At 41.1% G+C, this 15,832-nt stretch overlaps 1 protein-coding gene across 1 annotated transcript in view; it reads right to left on the bottom strand.

Annotated features, from left to right (window-relative positions):
* Positions 1–12,373: 12,373 nt before the first annotated feature.
* ITPRID1 (ITPR interacting domain containing 1) overlaps positions 12,374–15,832 on the bottom strand; it is a 63,768-nt gene continuing 60,309 nt past the window's right edge. The window contains exons 11-13 of the mRNA XM_037518015.1: positions 14,104–14,231; positions 13,079–13,199; positions 12,374–12,640 (exon numbers count right to left, since the gene is read on the bottom strand). Of these exons, the coding sequence (XP_037373912.1) occupies positions 12,374–12,640; positions 13,079–13,199; positions 14,104–14,231 (516 nt within the window). The remainder of the gene's footprint in view (positions 12,641–13,078; positions 13,200–14,103; positions 14,232–15,832) is intronic.

Genomic DNA, 15,832 nt, shown 5'->3' with positions numbered 1-15,832 from the left:
AGACAGAAGCAGGGGGAGCTGAAGAGAAAGAACTGTTCAGTGGCTTTCTCTAATTTAGACAGTTTCTGTTAATGTCCTATTCAGTGGCTGCACTGAAGTAGCACAATCATATCCTTTCTTTGAAGCCTCCAAGTACCCATCTAGGAAGGCATTTTGCTCTTTTTAAAAATTTTGAGCCAACTTGTTCTAAATGTGTGCTCAAATTTTTATTTTAGTATGTCATATGTACCCCACTTTGACCAGCTTAATATGAGATCTTTTTGTAAAATCATCCCTTTTAGAGAGAAGACTGTAAGTGTGAACTCCATGTATGTTAGACATGGAACATAGCTTCCTCCCCCTTGCTCTTTTGGATATTAACAATTGGCCAAGGATTTGAGGCTTTTACCCAAGGAGAGGGGAAGACTTATAGTACCTAGAACAAAGAAGTCATAACTCAATTTTGAGTATTTGAAAGTCCCTGCCAATATAATAGTCATAAAAACAGGGCTTTAGGTAGGCAAAAGTAGTAATTTTGTAGAAAATTTCTAAAGTGTGTTTTTCATAAATCAAGAATTGACCCACAGAGACTGATACAATGAGGTTAATATAAAAGTCCTTGTGGTATTAGTGGCGAGAGTAGCTGGATGAGAGAGAAGAGAGGGTAAAGAATTTAGTTTTAGTATGAGCTCTGTCCTAGTTCTGGTGTCCTGTTAGATCCCCCATGGATCTCTGGGATTCTCTGAGAGACGTCTGGAACCCCAGAACTCAGGGGCTTATAACTTGCTTCCAACCTGAGCTTCTGGTTGACCCTGTGTGTCTTCTCATTGCATTATTTTTATATGCTCCATGATTTTATGGGGTGGAACAACAGAAATGGTGACCTTAGGTAAAGAGATAGTCTGAGAAATGGTTCCTTGACTCCCTACAGCCTGCATGATGTTGAGAGAGCCAGGTAATACAGTCCACCTGTAACAGGATGGTCTCCAGGAAAGGGGGAGGTTCCAGGTTCCCTGCCCCACCCAAATGGAGGGTGGAGCTGAGCAGGGAGAGAGAAGCTGCAGAGGAGACTGAGGAAGGAAGGAAGCAGGATGGAGATCCAAAAGGAGACCTGGATGAGGCACATGGAGCCTAGAGACACATAAAGAAACTGCACTTGCCTTTTGGTCGTGGACTGGGTGACACAGATGTGGGTGAGAGACCCGTGGGGAGGTGACAATGGCGGTTTTTGTCTTGATTTTGATTTTGCTCTTTTCCTTCCAAAATTGTCTGGTTGTTTCTGATCCTTTTCTGTGGGTCCCCAGTGGAAGATGCTTTAGACTTGTGGCAGGCTTTGGGGCCTTGCTCTGGGCCAATCCTGCTTGGGTGGACTTTTACCCACGAGGGGACGGGTAACTTTGGGTGCTTGATTTAGAAACTATAGTCTTTGCCTTTCCTGTATTGTTTCCTAGTTGTATTAAAGTTCCTTCCCATTAAAGTCTCATATGTTTTGTGTTGATTCAGCAGATGACAGAACCCATTTAGAGCAGGCAGGTTTGCAGGATCTGGGGTGCCCCTCTCCCTGCCCTATAACACGCCCAGTTTGGTGTAGATCAAGATGGTGTGGGATGCACAGCAAGTAACTGACAGTTGAAAGACAGTGGACCTAAGAGGCCATCACCATGACACAGGGCAACAAGTGACCAGTGAGTACATGAGGGGACTTTGTACCAAAGGTGATAAGATAGTCTCATAGTATCGTCGGATCCCTTCCATTATGGAACAAAAAAGTTCTAGACTGAAAATTTAGGAGTAAGCAGAATTAAACGCTGATCACTGTCTTGTAGTCTCTCCTTAGGATTAACTGTTGACTCTCTGAATTGCACTCCTTACACCCTTTCCCCTAATAAAATTCACTGTGTCCCTCTGAGGTTGATAGTGGCATCAGAAACATCTGATTGCTGAAGAGAACACCCTGCTGGGAAGTCAAAGACCTTGACTCCTGAGACCTAGACTGTCTGTCTCCTGGAGGAGTCTGAGGTGGGGGTAGGGATGATTAACATAGTTGTTAAAACCAACTATGCAGATTTATCAAGACCAGGTACTGGACAGGCTTCCCCGTGGTGCAGCCATTGAGCGCTGGGTTGTGAAGCTGCCCGCAGCCTCTGCAGCACCGGTTCAATCCCCGGCCACCAGCAAGGGTCCCACATGGCGCGCAGGCCTCTCCTGCCACCCCCGCTGCTCCCCTCAGCAGTGTAGATCATCAGTCTGCCTGTTCTGTTCCCCATTCTGGCTCTGGTGAATTCTCTCACCCTCCCACGCTTCTGACTGTACCCAGTGCTTGTATAAATAAATAAATAAATAAATAAATAAATAAATAAATAAATAAATAAATAAATCTTAAAAAAAAAAAAAAGATCAGGTACGGGAATAGGGATGTAGAGAGGACTAACAATTGTTACAGCAAACCAACCTAACACCAAAGAATAACATATAAGGCCATTAAAAAATGCAGCTTTAGTCAGCAAGTGTCTCTTTTTCTTAATATACTCACTGTGTGCTGGGTAAGGTAACTTTGTTGAACCCCTCAAGGGGATCCAAAGAACCCCCACTTGCCCCATATCAAAAGCAGTTTATAGAGAAGGCTTGGGCTTAATGTTCTTCAGTACCCACAAGTCTACTTTAATGCATAGCTTGATGTTTCTAGAATCCACAATGGAATGGAAAACATTACCGGTTAGAGAGATGGGAGTGAAACAAACTTCACAGGGACCTAAGCCAGTGCATAAAGCAAAGAACCTGTGAGAAAATGGCAGTGACTCTAGTATGCTTAAAATTGATAAAAAAGACTCTGAAACAACCATATCAATCACCAGTGGGTGAGTGTGGCATGGGAGAAGAGGGCATGTGGTATGTGAGTATTTGGGGTTGACTGAAAGACAAGGTATCAAATCACTCCTACTTTCAAGGTTGATTAGTTATGATAAAAATATCTGGGTCATCTGGAGGGACACCTTGGGGCCTCTCGAGGGCGGAGAGGAGGGCTGGAGGAGTCCCAGGTGAGAGTTAGCTATTCCAGCCTTGAGCACAGTACTCGTCTGAGCGAAACTCCTCTATCAGATAAACCCACAAACTCAAAAGGAAGGGGGCTGAAGAAAAGAAGGGATGTTTGTATTCGTTTGTTTTTAAATTATGTTCGATAATCAAAATATCTGTAGGCAGCAATTTAGTTCTGGGGAAAGTGCCCATTGAAAATTGTGTTGAATAGCAGACCTCTGATCTCATTACATGAGTAATGGTCTAACAAAGCCTGCCTACTCTTTGCCACCCACTTGAGCTTGCACGATGGAAATAACCCCTCAGGCAGGAAGTGCAGACTAATACAAAAGATATTTTCTGCAGATGCCTTATTGTTCCTTTTCCAAATATAGCACTGAAGATTGTAGTTTGTTTGTGATGTATGAAAATCATTTGGCTGCTGTGAGCTAGGAAATTTGTGTGGAAAGAGTTGTCATAGACAAATAACGTGGTCTATGTTTTACTTTGATAGTGCTAGTTGGAATGAAAAGCAGGTTTTGACTAAATTAGGATAATACCTTCTTCATAAGGACTAATTATATAAGAGTAGTCCAGAATATTCATTATTAATAGATTGTTCTCTTGTGACCAGTGACGTGCGATTTGTTGGATGTATTATTAAAGGTTAACAGTGGTTCTAATATTTTGGCTAGTGTCTTTTTCTGGGACAACTCATGTAATATGTTCTGTTAAATTTAAAGTGACTTTGCTTTTTTGTTTATGATAAAAAGAGAACAGAAGAAAATGTTTAAAGGAGGAAATAAAATGAAATCTACTATATCTGAGTGTTGCCCAAACTGCTATAGTAGCTCCTGGTGGGTCTCCCTGCTTCCTTTCACATCTCCCATATCAATTTATCCACTAGGTGTCCAGACCAGTATGCATCATATCCTGTTGCTCTTCTACTTGTTACCCTTCAATGGTTTCTCATTACATTTAAAATAAAATTCAAACTCCCTGCCATGACTTAATAGACCTATCTGACCTGGTTCCTACTTAATTCTCCCTCCTCTACTGGCTCCAGTCTTACTTCCTCTCTGTTCCTTAAATAAGTAAATTCATCCCCAGTTCAGGAGATTTGCTTGCTGTTCTCTCCCTGGAAACAGTCTCTCTCTGGTGTTTGACTGATTGCTTATTATTTTTTAACACTTAATTGAGATATAACTTATATGAAATACAATTATAGTGAACAATTGAATGGTATTTAGTATAGAATTGTGCAACCATCACCGTATTTTAATTTCACAATGTTTTCATTACCCTTAAAAGAAATCTTATGCCAATTAGCAGTCACATCTATTTTCTTGCCTCATTCTCCAGTCCTAGACAACTACTGATCTACTTTCTGTACCTTTAGTTTTGATTAATCTGGACATTTTACATGAATTGTATGTAAAATACATGGTTTCGCTTAGTATGTTTTTGAGGTTGATCCATGTTATTGCATGTATCAGTACTTCATTTTTTTGATTGCTGAAGAATACTCCTTTTGCATGGGTATACCATATTTTGTCTAGTCATTCATCAACTGCTGGAATTTTGTACTGTTTTTACTTTGTGGCTATTAAAAACAGTGCTTCTCTGACCACTGATGCACAAGTCTTTGTTGAATATAAATTTCCATTTTTCTTGAATGGACAGGAATGGAATTACTGAATTAAATGGCATCACTGTGCTTAGCATTTTGGGCAACCGATAAATTGTTTTCTAAAGTAACTGTGCCATTTTACATCCCCCTAGCAATGCCAGAGGGTTCCAAAGTTATATCATCACATTCATGGCAACATTTGTTACTATCTGCTTTACTTAGTATTCCATCATTCTGATATGCTTCCCAGTGATAGAGCTGGTCCCTTTAAAAAAAAAATCATTCATTTATACATACAAGAACTGGGGTACAGGCCAAGCCAGAGTTGCAGGGGGTGAGAGGATTCACCAGAGACAAAGTGGGGAACAGAACAGGTGAATTGACTGAAATACGCTGCTGAGAGGAGCAACAGATGAGTCAGGAGAGGTCTACTGCGAAGTGTGGGTCATCTCCCTGGCCGGGGATTGAACTTGTGCTGCAGTGGCTGCGGCCAGCTTCATAGGTTGTGTCTTAACCCCTCGTGCCACCAGGGAGGCCCTGGTCCATTTTAATGATGGACCATAACTTCTGCAATAAGTATTGGATTGTGTTATTTATTGATTACATAAAAGCATTTACTATTTAAATTTCTAAAATATAAGTCACAATAAAGAAGACTGTCTATCTTTGTATGTTTGAGATCCTTCAGCAGTGACTGGTGTTGAATATGAACTCAATAGCTACTTATAGAACAAGCCAAAATCAAAATTAGTAAGACAACATATAATTGTCAAGGTAAGTATGGGAGACAAAATATTGATTATGTTGAAGTCCAACTTATCAATTTTTTCCCCTTCATGGTTTATGTTTTTGTATATCTTTTCTAGAAAATATTGCTTAACCCAAAGTCATAAAGAATTTTTTGCTCTGTTTCTATTTGAAAATTTTTGTGATTTGGGGTTTTATGTTTCTACCTATGATCAATTTTTCCATACATTCAACGTTATTAAATCAACAAAATATGTTGAATAAGGTGTTTTTAAACAAAAATACATAAAACATATAGGGACCTATTAAGGTAATACTGTTCTCCGAGGCACAGAGTGTTGGTTCAGTGTTTACATGGACTTTGTAGAACATAACTACCACATATGAAAGTCGGCTGTGGATGGTTGATTTTTGACAAAATGACCAAGCAATGTAACAGAGAAAGAATAGTTTTTTTCCGACAACTTGATTGAATGAAGCACTGTGAGAAGAAATCAGAAGCTGAGTAACAGTGAGCTAGGATACTACATGGTGGGTATCTAATAAAGGGACCTCCTAAGAAGTGCTTAATTTGTGAGGATAAGAAGAAAAGTCAGATTCACCAGGCATGTTTAAAATTATTTCCCTATAAATAGCACTCATTGTAAATTACTGAGACCAATTGTCTTCAATCCTGTACACATATTAAAATTACTTGAAGCACCTTAATATGACCAATAACACAAACATTTCTGGTTTTTTCTTCTAGGTAATGTTACCTTTTAGTCGCTTATTGGAGTGTTTTCATAGAAGGTCAAACTTGAGAATCACAGACCTAGATTCTTCAGTAGAAACTGAAAAGCCCATGTAAACAAAGGGTCTTAAAGATTAAGGAAACCTGTCCATACTAAATCCTGCTTTGAAGCAGATCCTATAACAAATGCTATGAATAAAACAAGGTAGGATAAGTGAATAAAGAATACACAGAGATGTGTGCAGGAAGGATCCCTGTTTTGGATAACTGTTAAGGAAAGCCTCCCTGAAGATGTGGCCCTCAAAAAGAGGTCTGAATGAGAAGGTACTAGCCATAAGAATATCCATGGAAAGAGGAAGAGCAAATGCAAAGAGGGAGTAGCAATGGAAATGTCCCTGAAGTGAAAGTGACCTTCATGTGTTCAGGAAATAGCAAGATCTATGAAGTTGGATCACATTGAGAGAGGAAAAGAGTAGAATGAAATAAGTACATTTGGTTACAAATGTACTAAAACCCACCTGAGATTCTTAAACAGGGAATAATGTATATCTGCATTATGTTTATTAAAAAATACCCTGACTGTTGGTTAGCAAGTGCATAGATGAAAAAAGTAAAATATGATTATGACACACCACTATAAGCAGAAATGTCTTGGCTAGGTAAAGTAGAGCCAGCGTTCCAAGACACAGAGTGGAAAAACATTCCATTCAGTCATCTCTGGGATCCCTTCTTGATCTGAAAGAACTCAATTAATCTCTTTGAAGGGAAAAGTTCCTTTGAGAGGCAATTCCTGTTGGATGAGGTCCCATGCTGTTGGCAAGAGCTTATAAAACTCCGTTCCTTCAAACTGTCTGAGACATGGTAATCCAGGAGGACGTGAGGACTGCATCTTAATTGCTGTCATTATAAACAGTTGCATCTGGTTGCTGGAGAACCAGACACTAGAGTCTGTGTTCCATACCTCTAGTAACTGGAACATCATTTTCTATTATGTTCTATTTTGTCCTGACAGTCAAATGATTAATTAGCACAATCAACATCTCTCCTTGAAAATGGCCATGGATTAGTGTGTTCTCCTCCATCATATAATTGAATCAAGGCCCACACACCTGTTTCCACTTCCTTTAAACAAACACCTGCCCAATAGCTAACACAAAGCAATATTAAATCTCAACCTGCCTAGTGCATAAGTACATCTTTCAACTTGACCTAATCAATGCTGAAAGCTGGGGAAACATAGGTCTCGGAGAAGACTGCTGCCTGATCCTCACCTGTAATACGAGCATGTGCAGCTCTGGCCCCACCAGGCTGCGTGACAGAGCTGGCCATGACTATATTGCAGAGGGATTTGGAGTTTGGCTCTGAAGTCAGGCCAGCCTCTGGTGATACCTGGTTTCCCAGCTGTGAAACACTGAGGAATCACTTAACCAGTTTAAGTCACTGTTTCCTAATCTTTAAAATGAGGATATCGATGCTTACCACAAATGTTTGTTTGTTTTTTTTCTATATGTAAGTAACACATATAAAAGGCTCAGCACAGTATTTAGCACATAGTAAGATGTGTTAGCATTTTTTTTTTACCATAATAGAACATTAAAAACAATCAGGTTGGTAAATTTCACTTCCAGTTAAGATGGAGTACGTACATAACTAACACCCTGTCTTTTCTACTAATTATAATAACTACAAGTCCTAAACAGACTACATGGAACAACTATCTGTGGACTCTAAAAAGCATGTTAATAGCAAGCCAAAAGGGGAAGAGAATAAAAAACTCAAAGAGCAGTAATGTTTATGGAGATGAGTCCCTGCTTCTTCTTCCCTCCCATATTTCCTGGGTTGGAGTCTAGGGCAGTTTGAATCTTGAAACTGCAATAGATGTTAACAGAAAAAGCTGCAAGGAAAATCCTATATCCTGGTCTAGAGCACTGGGAAGGAAGCCATTAGAAAAGATAACCCTTGCATCTCTAAGTCCTACTTTGGGCATCCCATGTGAGGAAATTGCAATAGCAGCAGAAGCAATTGCAATTACAGCAGGAGGGGTTCTACATGCCCTTTTCTCTTACCATTTCCTCTCATGTACACCTAGTTTCAGAAATTCATTAAAGTGCACGGTGCCAAAACCTTAGGTTTTTAGGCAAAGTCAAATAAAGGAGGTCATTAGAGTCAGAGACTAAGGGGTGAGTGTTAGAGAAGAGGTAGTTGAAGAAACAAATTTTAAAGTTTGTGTATAGAATCTTGGGTTTATTATGAACTGCATACATACAGCAAAATCACTTTAATTACCTCTTTAATCACCGTGTCTCCAAGTGCAGTTACATTGGAGGTTAGGGCTTCAAGATATAAATTTGGGGTGGGAAACAATTTTGTCCATAATATGTATCTTTATAAAATGTGATATGATGCAGAGGACTTAGGCTTTACAAGGATATACGTATAAATGTCTCACTTGGAATATAAAGAGATGATATCCCCAAACATTGTATAGTGTACAATGCAAAGCATTCCTTTTTAAATTATTTAAGTAAACATTTATAGAGACGTAACTATGAGTAAGATACTGTTTTCAGATGTTGTGAAAGAGCCAAAGGTTAATAAGGAATATGGAATTTCCAGTCGTAATTCTAAATGACTTGAATGTTTTGCCAAAGGTCAAAGAATTTTTACAACCTGCAGATTTTCACACACACACACACACATTTTGGCTTGTCAAATTGAGACTAGAACTTGCTCTTTGAGGAAAGAAAGGAAAATAAAGACCATTGTCATCTGTTTCTTTACTCCTCTACAAATCAAGATGAAATATAGGGACAGATAAGCAAGGAAGAAGGGGTTCTTATTTAATTGGTCTTAAGTGGGATTTCAGTATCAGTCAGTCTTTAACCTCTCCAGTGAGTCTAAAGGATCTACAGGTCTGAGAACCACTGGGTAGGTGAACTGACAATTTGTTCATCATGGGCTGAAGGCAGCAAAGGCTCTGGGTGAGGGGGACAGCCTCTCTACATCTTGGTTTTACTTTTGGCTCTTTTTCTTTGGAGAATTAGGAGAAAAAAAAAAACAGAAAAATCCATTAATGTTTGGTGCCCTTTGGGGAACCTCATCTGAAGGCATTGTGTGTGTGTCCCTTTTCCATCCCATCTGAAGTTACTTACCTGATTGTCAAAACCATCCAACAATGTGCCTCCTTTTAAAATGCAAACTTACTCCTGCTACAACCTAAAATAGTGCCACCGCCACTGATTATTCCCTTTGCTGTCCTCCCCTGAAACTGCTGCTGCATGTTTGTCCAATGCGATCATTCATCATTTGGTAGTATTCTCCAGGTGTAAAATACTTTGATAACAGAAGGAAGATAATAATACCAGCTTTCATTTATTGAGCTTTTGGAGTGTGTATTCATAGTAAAAGCTGATATACACTGAGCACTTACTATATGATGGATAGTGGGAAAAACCCTGTGGGTGATTTACTGCACTCATTCTGTCCAACAACACTGTGTTGCTTTTATTATCCTTATTTTACAGAGGAAGAAACCAGGGTGTGGAGAGCAAGTGCCTAAGGTCAAATGTGGGAACATGAACTTTCATCTTGAAAGTCTCCCAAACACAAAGATAAAGGATGTTAATACAGTTCTCCAGTGGCTTTAAGTTTAATGGAGCAAATATGACCCACACCTGTAGTAATATAAGATGATAGGCAGGAGGTATTAAGTATGCCTATCAAGGTGCAAAACGCTTGAAGGGCCAAAAAGAAGAGAGCCTCTGCAGGCGGTGGGGGCTGACCCAGGACTTACTGGAGATATATTTCGTGTATATTTAGTGAGGTAAAGGGAACAGGAAAGCAAGAGGTGGTTTAGGGAAAGAGCACTTCAGATTCACATGAAGACAAAATAAGATACGAGATTTGTAAAGTAGATGGCTGCGAATTTGGGGAGGACTCAAAGCCAGGTGTTCCTCTTTTTTCACTAGGTGTGGTGGGGAAGGAGGAAGGCAGAAACCCTGGGCAAGCTTTGAGATGATGACATTGGAGAAATGGAGGTCGACAGTCTGACTCAGGTCAAGGTTTAGGGCCTTTGGAAGGGAAGAAATGTGGGGGGTACAAATGCAAAGTACCTGGAGCCAAGTTGGGGTGGAAGCTGAGCCAGGAGTAAGAGTCAGAAGAGGGCTGCAGAGAGGGGACAAGAGGAGAAGAGGGGATGGGCACAGTCTATCTGGTATAAGACTGCCCTGGGAAGTATGAGCCTGTGCCGTCTCTCATTCCCAGGGCTGTCCTGAAGTACTACCTGGTATGTGCGAGGCTAGGGAAAGGGACCTGAGGGAGTCTAGTTTGGCACAGGCTAGTGTAGTTCAGAGAGAAGGAATCCAGAAGCAGTCAGGAGACCCCTCAGTTGTATCACCATTAGATAATCAGTTCTGAAGATGTTTCTGGAAACTGCATTGTGGCAGTAGACTAGGTAGCGATGGGATCATGGACTAATTCTAAGGGAAGAGGGTGAAGGAGAATGAAGAGACAAAGTGAATTTTCAGTTCTGAGTCTGCATGTCCAGGAGATGGATTTGCCACTGACAGAAAGTATCAGGAAAATGAACTGATTCAGGGAAATGACAGGATCAGTTTTAGATGCTGAGTGCGATACACAGACAAATCTTCCAGGTGGAAAGTATTATGCAGAGAATAGAAAATGCTGGACAGGAATTGTGCAGAAAGCTGGGACCTGGAGGCACAGATATCAGTAGAATGAGTGTGTATATTGAAGAAGATGGCATGGAGAGAGAAAAATAAGAGAATTAAGTGTGGAAAGGGAAAGTTCACCCTGAGGAAGTACAGCCGATGGAGGAAACTGAGCGATAGTCCAAAGGCAAGGATGGATCTGCTGGAAGTTTAAGGACTGCCAAGGAGCAAGGAGGATGAACAGTGAGAGAGGCTGTGAGAGTGGGTCTGGAGATGAGTACTTTCAAAAGAAACTTCGTAGTTTCCTTGTTAGGAAGTGTCCTCTACTTATCCATCTTACATAAATTATAAACTTTCTTCAAGGGGTAAGTTTTTCTATGAACTTTTTAATTGTTCTATTCTTCACTTATTCCTCATTCCTTAGAATTCCTGCAGTTCATTCAGCTTTTGTGTCTGCCTCCCTGCCTTGCCTTCACCATGGGGGCCGCACAAGCCTCCCCAGCTGGAGGGAAGCCGTGACTAACTCTAAGCCCCCAGCAGTGTGTTCTCCACGAGGCAGTGATCGCGATGTTTAAGTGTGAACTGGATTCTCTGACAACCCTGTTTAAACACTGTGATGGCCTTCAATACCGTGGATAAAGAAGCTGGGTCCACCTTCAGTGAACAGCAGCCTATCTCCTGGACTTTTTCTCCCTCCACAGTCCACTGCTCATTCACAACTCTGTTTCTGTCTCAGGACCGTTACACTTTCCATTTCTAGAATGGAATTTGGCATGGCTTCCTCTTCCTCATCATTCAGGTCCTATCAAATGGCTCCCCTTGGGCAAAACCTTCATCTGATCAATGGCATAAGAGTTTCAGCCAACATCACCCATCACAGTAGCACCACACCATTGTCTCCATGGCACCTTGCAGCATTAAAATTTTATTTATTTATTATTAATTAACTTTTCCCCCCCTCACTCTTTGTCCAACGTACATGAGTGGAAATTCTCCCTGACTTGTTCACAGCTGTCTCTAGCACTGGACGATTCCTGACACATGGTGTGTGTTTCATCAATACTCTGGGGTCCCACTGATGGACTCAAGGTCATTGCGTAGTCTGGTAGCACCAGGCCTGGATCTTCTCTCCCCCTTCTGTTGTCACTCAGTCAGGTTCTCTTGAAACCCTGAGCTAACTCAGACCCCTGCTATGTCCTTTTCCATAACACCTTATAATTTCCTTCAAAGCTTTTTCACAGTTTCCAAAACTTGTACATATTTATTTGTTTACATTCTCTCTTTCTCAGTAGAGCATAAGTTTCAGTGGGGCAAGGCTTGTATACCATCTGTACCTTGAGCTCTGAATCTGTACCTGTCTTTCTGTCTGTCTGCTGTGTTGGCCACCATATATTCCTTGTGCCAGCACAGAGTAGGTGCTTACCTCTTCTATAGTGAATGAACATTAAAGTATTCTCAGTTCTTCCTGATTTTAGCCATAGAGTAGGATATTTTTAAAAATAGCTGATGATAGACACTCATTGAGGAAAATTTAGATTTCCTTGCTCTGGCAAGAACATGTTCTTACGTTTTGCAGAAAGATCATCAATCCATTCTGATTTAGAGGAAGACATTCATCCCCTTTCCTCCAACAGCACAGTTTGACAAAGGGGTTTCATCTGACTCAGCCTGAGCTGGAGGAGACATCCTGGGGCTGCTCCCCAAGGCTGAGGGAGGAAAGTTAGCTGTAGGGGTCACATCCGAGCAGGGAGCCTGCTGGCCATCATCTGGAGGAAACACAGACGGACCATTCTTGTCTCCAGTCCAGTTGAGTTGATGTGGATTTGGATAGTGTTCAGGTGTTTTCTCTGTGAGAAACTCAAACTGCTAAAAGGGAAACAAGAACAAGAGTGGGTGACTTACCATATTTGTTTCAAACAGCTAAGTCAGACTTGTGGGGAAGGCATTATGGGTGATGACTTCTCTGGAGGGGGTCTGTGAGCTTGTACTGGTAACTTAGCCCATATTAGCTCAAAAGTGGTGCTTCTTGTTTTCATTTGGCAAATGAACTAGTAATACTTAGCTCTTATTTACAGGGTTGAGTGAGAGATTAGCATTAAGAGTTAGGGGACTCCAGTTCTAATCCTGAATTTTCATCAACTAGCCTGTGACCTTTAGCAAAGCAAAGTGCTTCTGGCCTCAATTTCATTCTACTTAAGATGAAGGTGTTGGCATATTCTCTGGGAATCTAAAATGACTGCACAGTGAAGCTTCTCATTTAATGCACCCATTTTTTGGTGGATTGGATCAAATTCTGCCACTCACATCCCAAACTAATAGAATGCATTCTCTGATTTGCTGAGCCCGGGCTCCTAGTTGAAAGGCTAGCTCCTCCACCTGCTGCCTCACGTCCTCACGTAGACTTTGCAGTTGCTGGGCCTCCTCCCTGCAGGTAAATAATAGAAAAGTCAAATTTTACAATCACTTGCTGGTGCAATCTGCCAATGTCCCTCTCAAAATGTAGGTTGCTCTTTTGACATGTCTTAAAAGAAAACATCTTTAGTAGTGTCTGTTGCAGGCATACTGGCATATTACTAGAGCAGGGCTCTCCCCACCCCCACCCCCCACCTTTTTTAAAAACAACTCTCTTTTTTTTTTAAATTTTATTTTTATATTCCCCATACAATTGCAACCTCCTTATTGTGACCCCAATCCCTCCTTTCCCTGCCCCCCCCCCATAGTGTGTCTCTGGTTCATAGTTGTAAAATAACTCTCTTGCAGAATAATTTACACAGCATCAATTTCATCAATTTTAAGAGCTCAACTCAATTATCTTTTTTTTTCAACTCAATGATTTTTAAGAAATTTGCCAAGTTGTGTAACCACCGTCCAGTTTGGGAGCTTTCCCTGTCTCCAGTAAGGACTTTTCTGTCTCTTTACAGTTAATCCCTATTCCTTACCCCTCAGGCCTCAGTCAGAAAGGAATCTACTTTCAAGGAGCTACACTTTTAACCTCTGTGAAAATAATGCGGATTTTCAAAACTCTAACAACCTCCAACATTTGCATTTGCATGAAATGGATTCAAGTAGATAGGAGATATCCTGGCTGGCTGGCCCCTCCCTGCAACCCACCTTCTGACCTCAAATCTTCCTGGTCTAAAAGAGCAGAAGGCTGTTGTCTACTAAATGGCTCTCAGACACCCACTGAGGAAGAGCATGAAAGCAGGAGAAACGCTGGCCAACCTCTCATTAGCCCTTCTCCTTGGCGCTCATCTGTCCTGCCCTGATTACTGTTCCTTGCTGCAGGTGTATGTCTGGTACTTACTTTTATGGCTCCCCTAGATAATTACCTTTCCTCCTCCAACATGTCCCTGGAAAAGAGTGCCTGCTGTCCTGTAAGGTGTGCTTCAATTTCCTCTAAATGATCCCGGAAACTCTGGCATACGGTCTTCATGGCTTCCATCTCATGGACTGTGCACTGAGAACAATTAGAAAGAGCTGAGAAGAAAGTCCTTTTTGATTCTCTGCAAGAGTTGTTTGTGTTGGAGCCTGCCTTCAGCTTGGGCTCACCTGTTGGCAGCGCAGCCTTGCTGCTCAGGAGGGGAAGAGAAGAGGGATTCGCTTGGACCTTGACATCTAAAAGCCACCAGAGGCAGTACTTGGCTGGACAGGGGAGCAGCAGTTGGGGAGTGACCCTTGCATGCCTCACGTCCTGGAGACAGGAAGGCGCTCTGGAGGACAAGGTGATGGAGGCATGGATGTAGCCAGGAGGGGAAGGGCCTGCATATAAGACTTGTGCTTTAAGAAGTTGAATCTTGTTTTATCTTGTTTAACTTTGGTGTGGAGTAATGCCTCACTTTGAATCTCAATAACATAGAACACATCCATTTGGATGGTTTGTATTTGTTTAGAGAAAGTCTGCTTAGAATATTTTCTATTAGTCTTAGCCCTGCATAATCACAGTCGCAGTGGTTGCAAGCGGTAGGACCAGCACCACCCAGCTAAGCATACAGTAGGCACCCATCCTTCCCATCAACTGGAGTCTAGAATTGCACTGTCTTCCCAATCCTGCTCCCTATTTCTTCTGACGTGAATCATTCTCTAACTCTTACTATCTCTGTGATTGTGCTTTTGCTGTGTTTTCCTGACATAAATATCTTCTGTTAGCCATCAAATGCTGTCCATTTGTTGGGAAGTCTGAGGATTTGCTGGGTTCTTAGCAGCTTTCCCCTTTGTTTCTAGCTAAGATTGGCTCATGCTATGAATAGACACACCATCTAGAACCCCAGCATCTCTATCTGACACAGATTGATATTAATGCTTGTTGGACCCTAATGTTCTCTCTACCAGGCCCCCTGGTTCTCTCTACCACTGGGACTCCCTCTCAGACTAGTGTGGCATAATCTTCCAGCCACCCACTCACTAGCTTTCTTCCTTTTATTCACCTTAACAGAATGCTAATATTTCTGGGGCAACAGTGTGACTAGCTGGAATACTACATTTCCCAGCAGCCTTTGAAGATAGGATGACAATGCCATGGAAACCAAGAGAACAGATTGAGACTTCTGGGAAGGCCTTTAAAGGAAACTGATTAAGCAGATGGGTCCTTGAACTTTTTCTTCTTCCTTCTTTAATTGAAACAAATCTTATAGCCATATTGATTTCTCCCTATCCTATTTCTACAAAATCCCAGATATTTTACACTTCTCCTCAAAATCAAATGGCCAAGATTCCAGCACCCTAATGGTTATTTTTACTGGAATTGCTATAATGGAAATACTTTCCTAGGAGTAATGTCTTTGCATTAAAACTCTCCATTTTTCCTTGAAGGTTTGGTTTTGAGTTAATCCTGTAATTTTTATATCAAATAAGACATTTGGTAGAGCAAAACTTTCCAGTTACTTTTGTTTCTGTGTGAGTGCATTTGAACCAGTTAAGAGGAATATTTGAAGCATTATTGATGTGTGCAAAGCTACTTAAAATATGACTATAATTTAGACTTTTTTTAAAAAAACTTTTTTTTAAAGATTTATTTATTTATACAAGAACTGGGGTACAGGTCAGAGGCATGGGAGGGTG

Source organism: Talpa occidentalis, unplaced genomic scaffold (assembly GCF_014898055.3).
Source record: "Talpa occidentalis isolate TD23 unplaced genomic scaffold, MPIMG_talOcc4v2.1, whole genome shotgun sequence".
In the NCBI taxonomy this organism is placed as follows: domain Eukaryota; kingdom Metazoa; phylum Chordata; class Mammalia; order Eulipotyphla; family Talpidae; genus Talpa; species Talpa occidentalis.
Note: the sequence above shows the minus strand (reverse complement) of the source record. Positions and strands in the feature narration are given on the sequence as shown.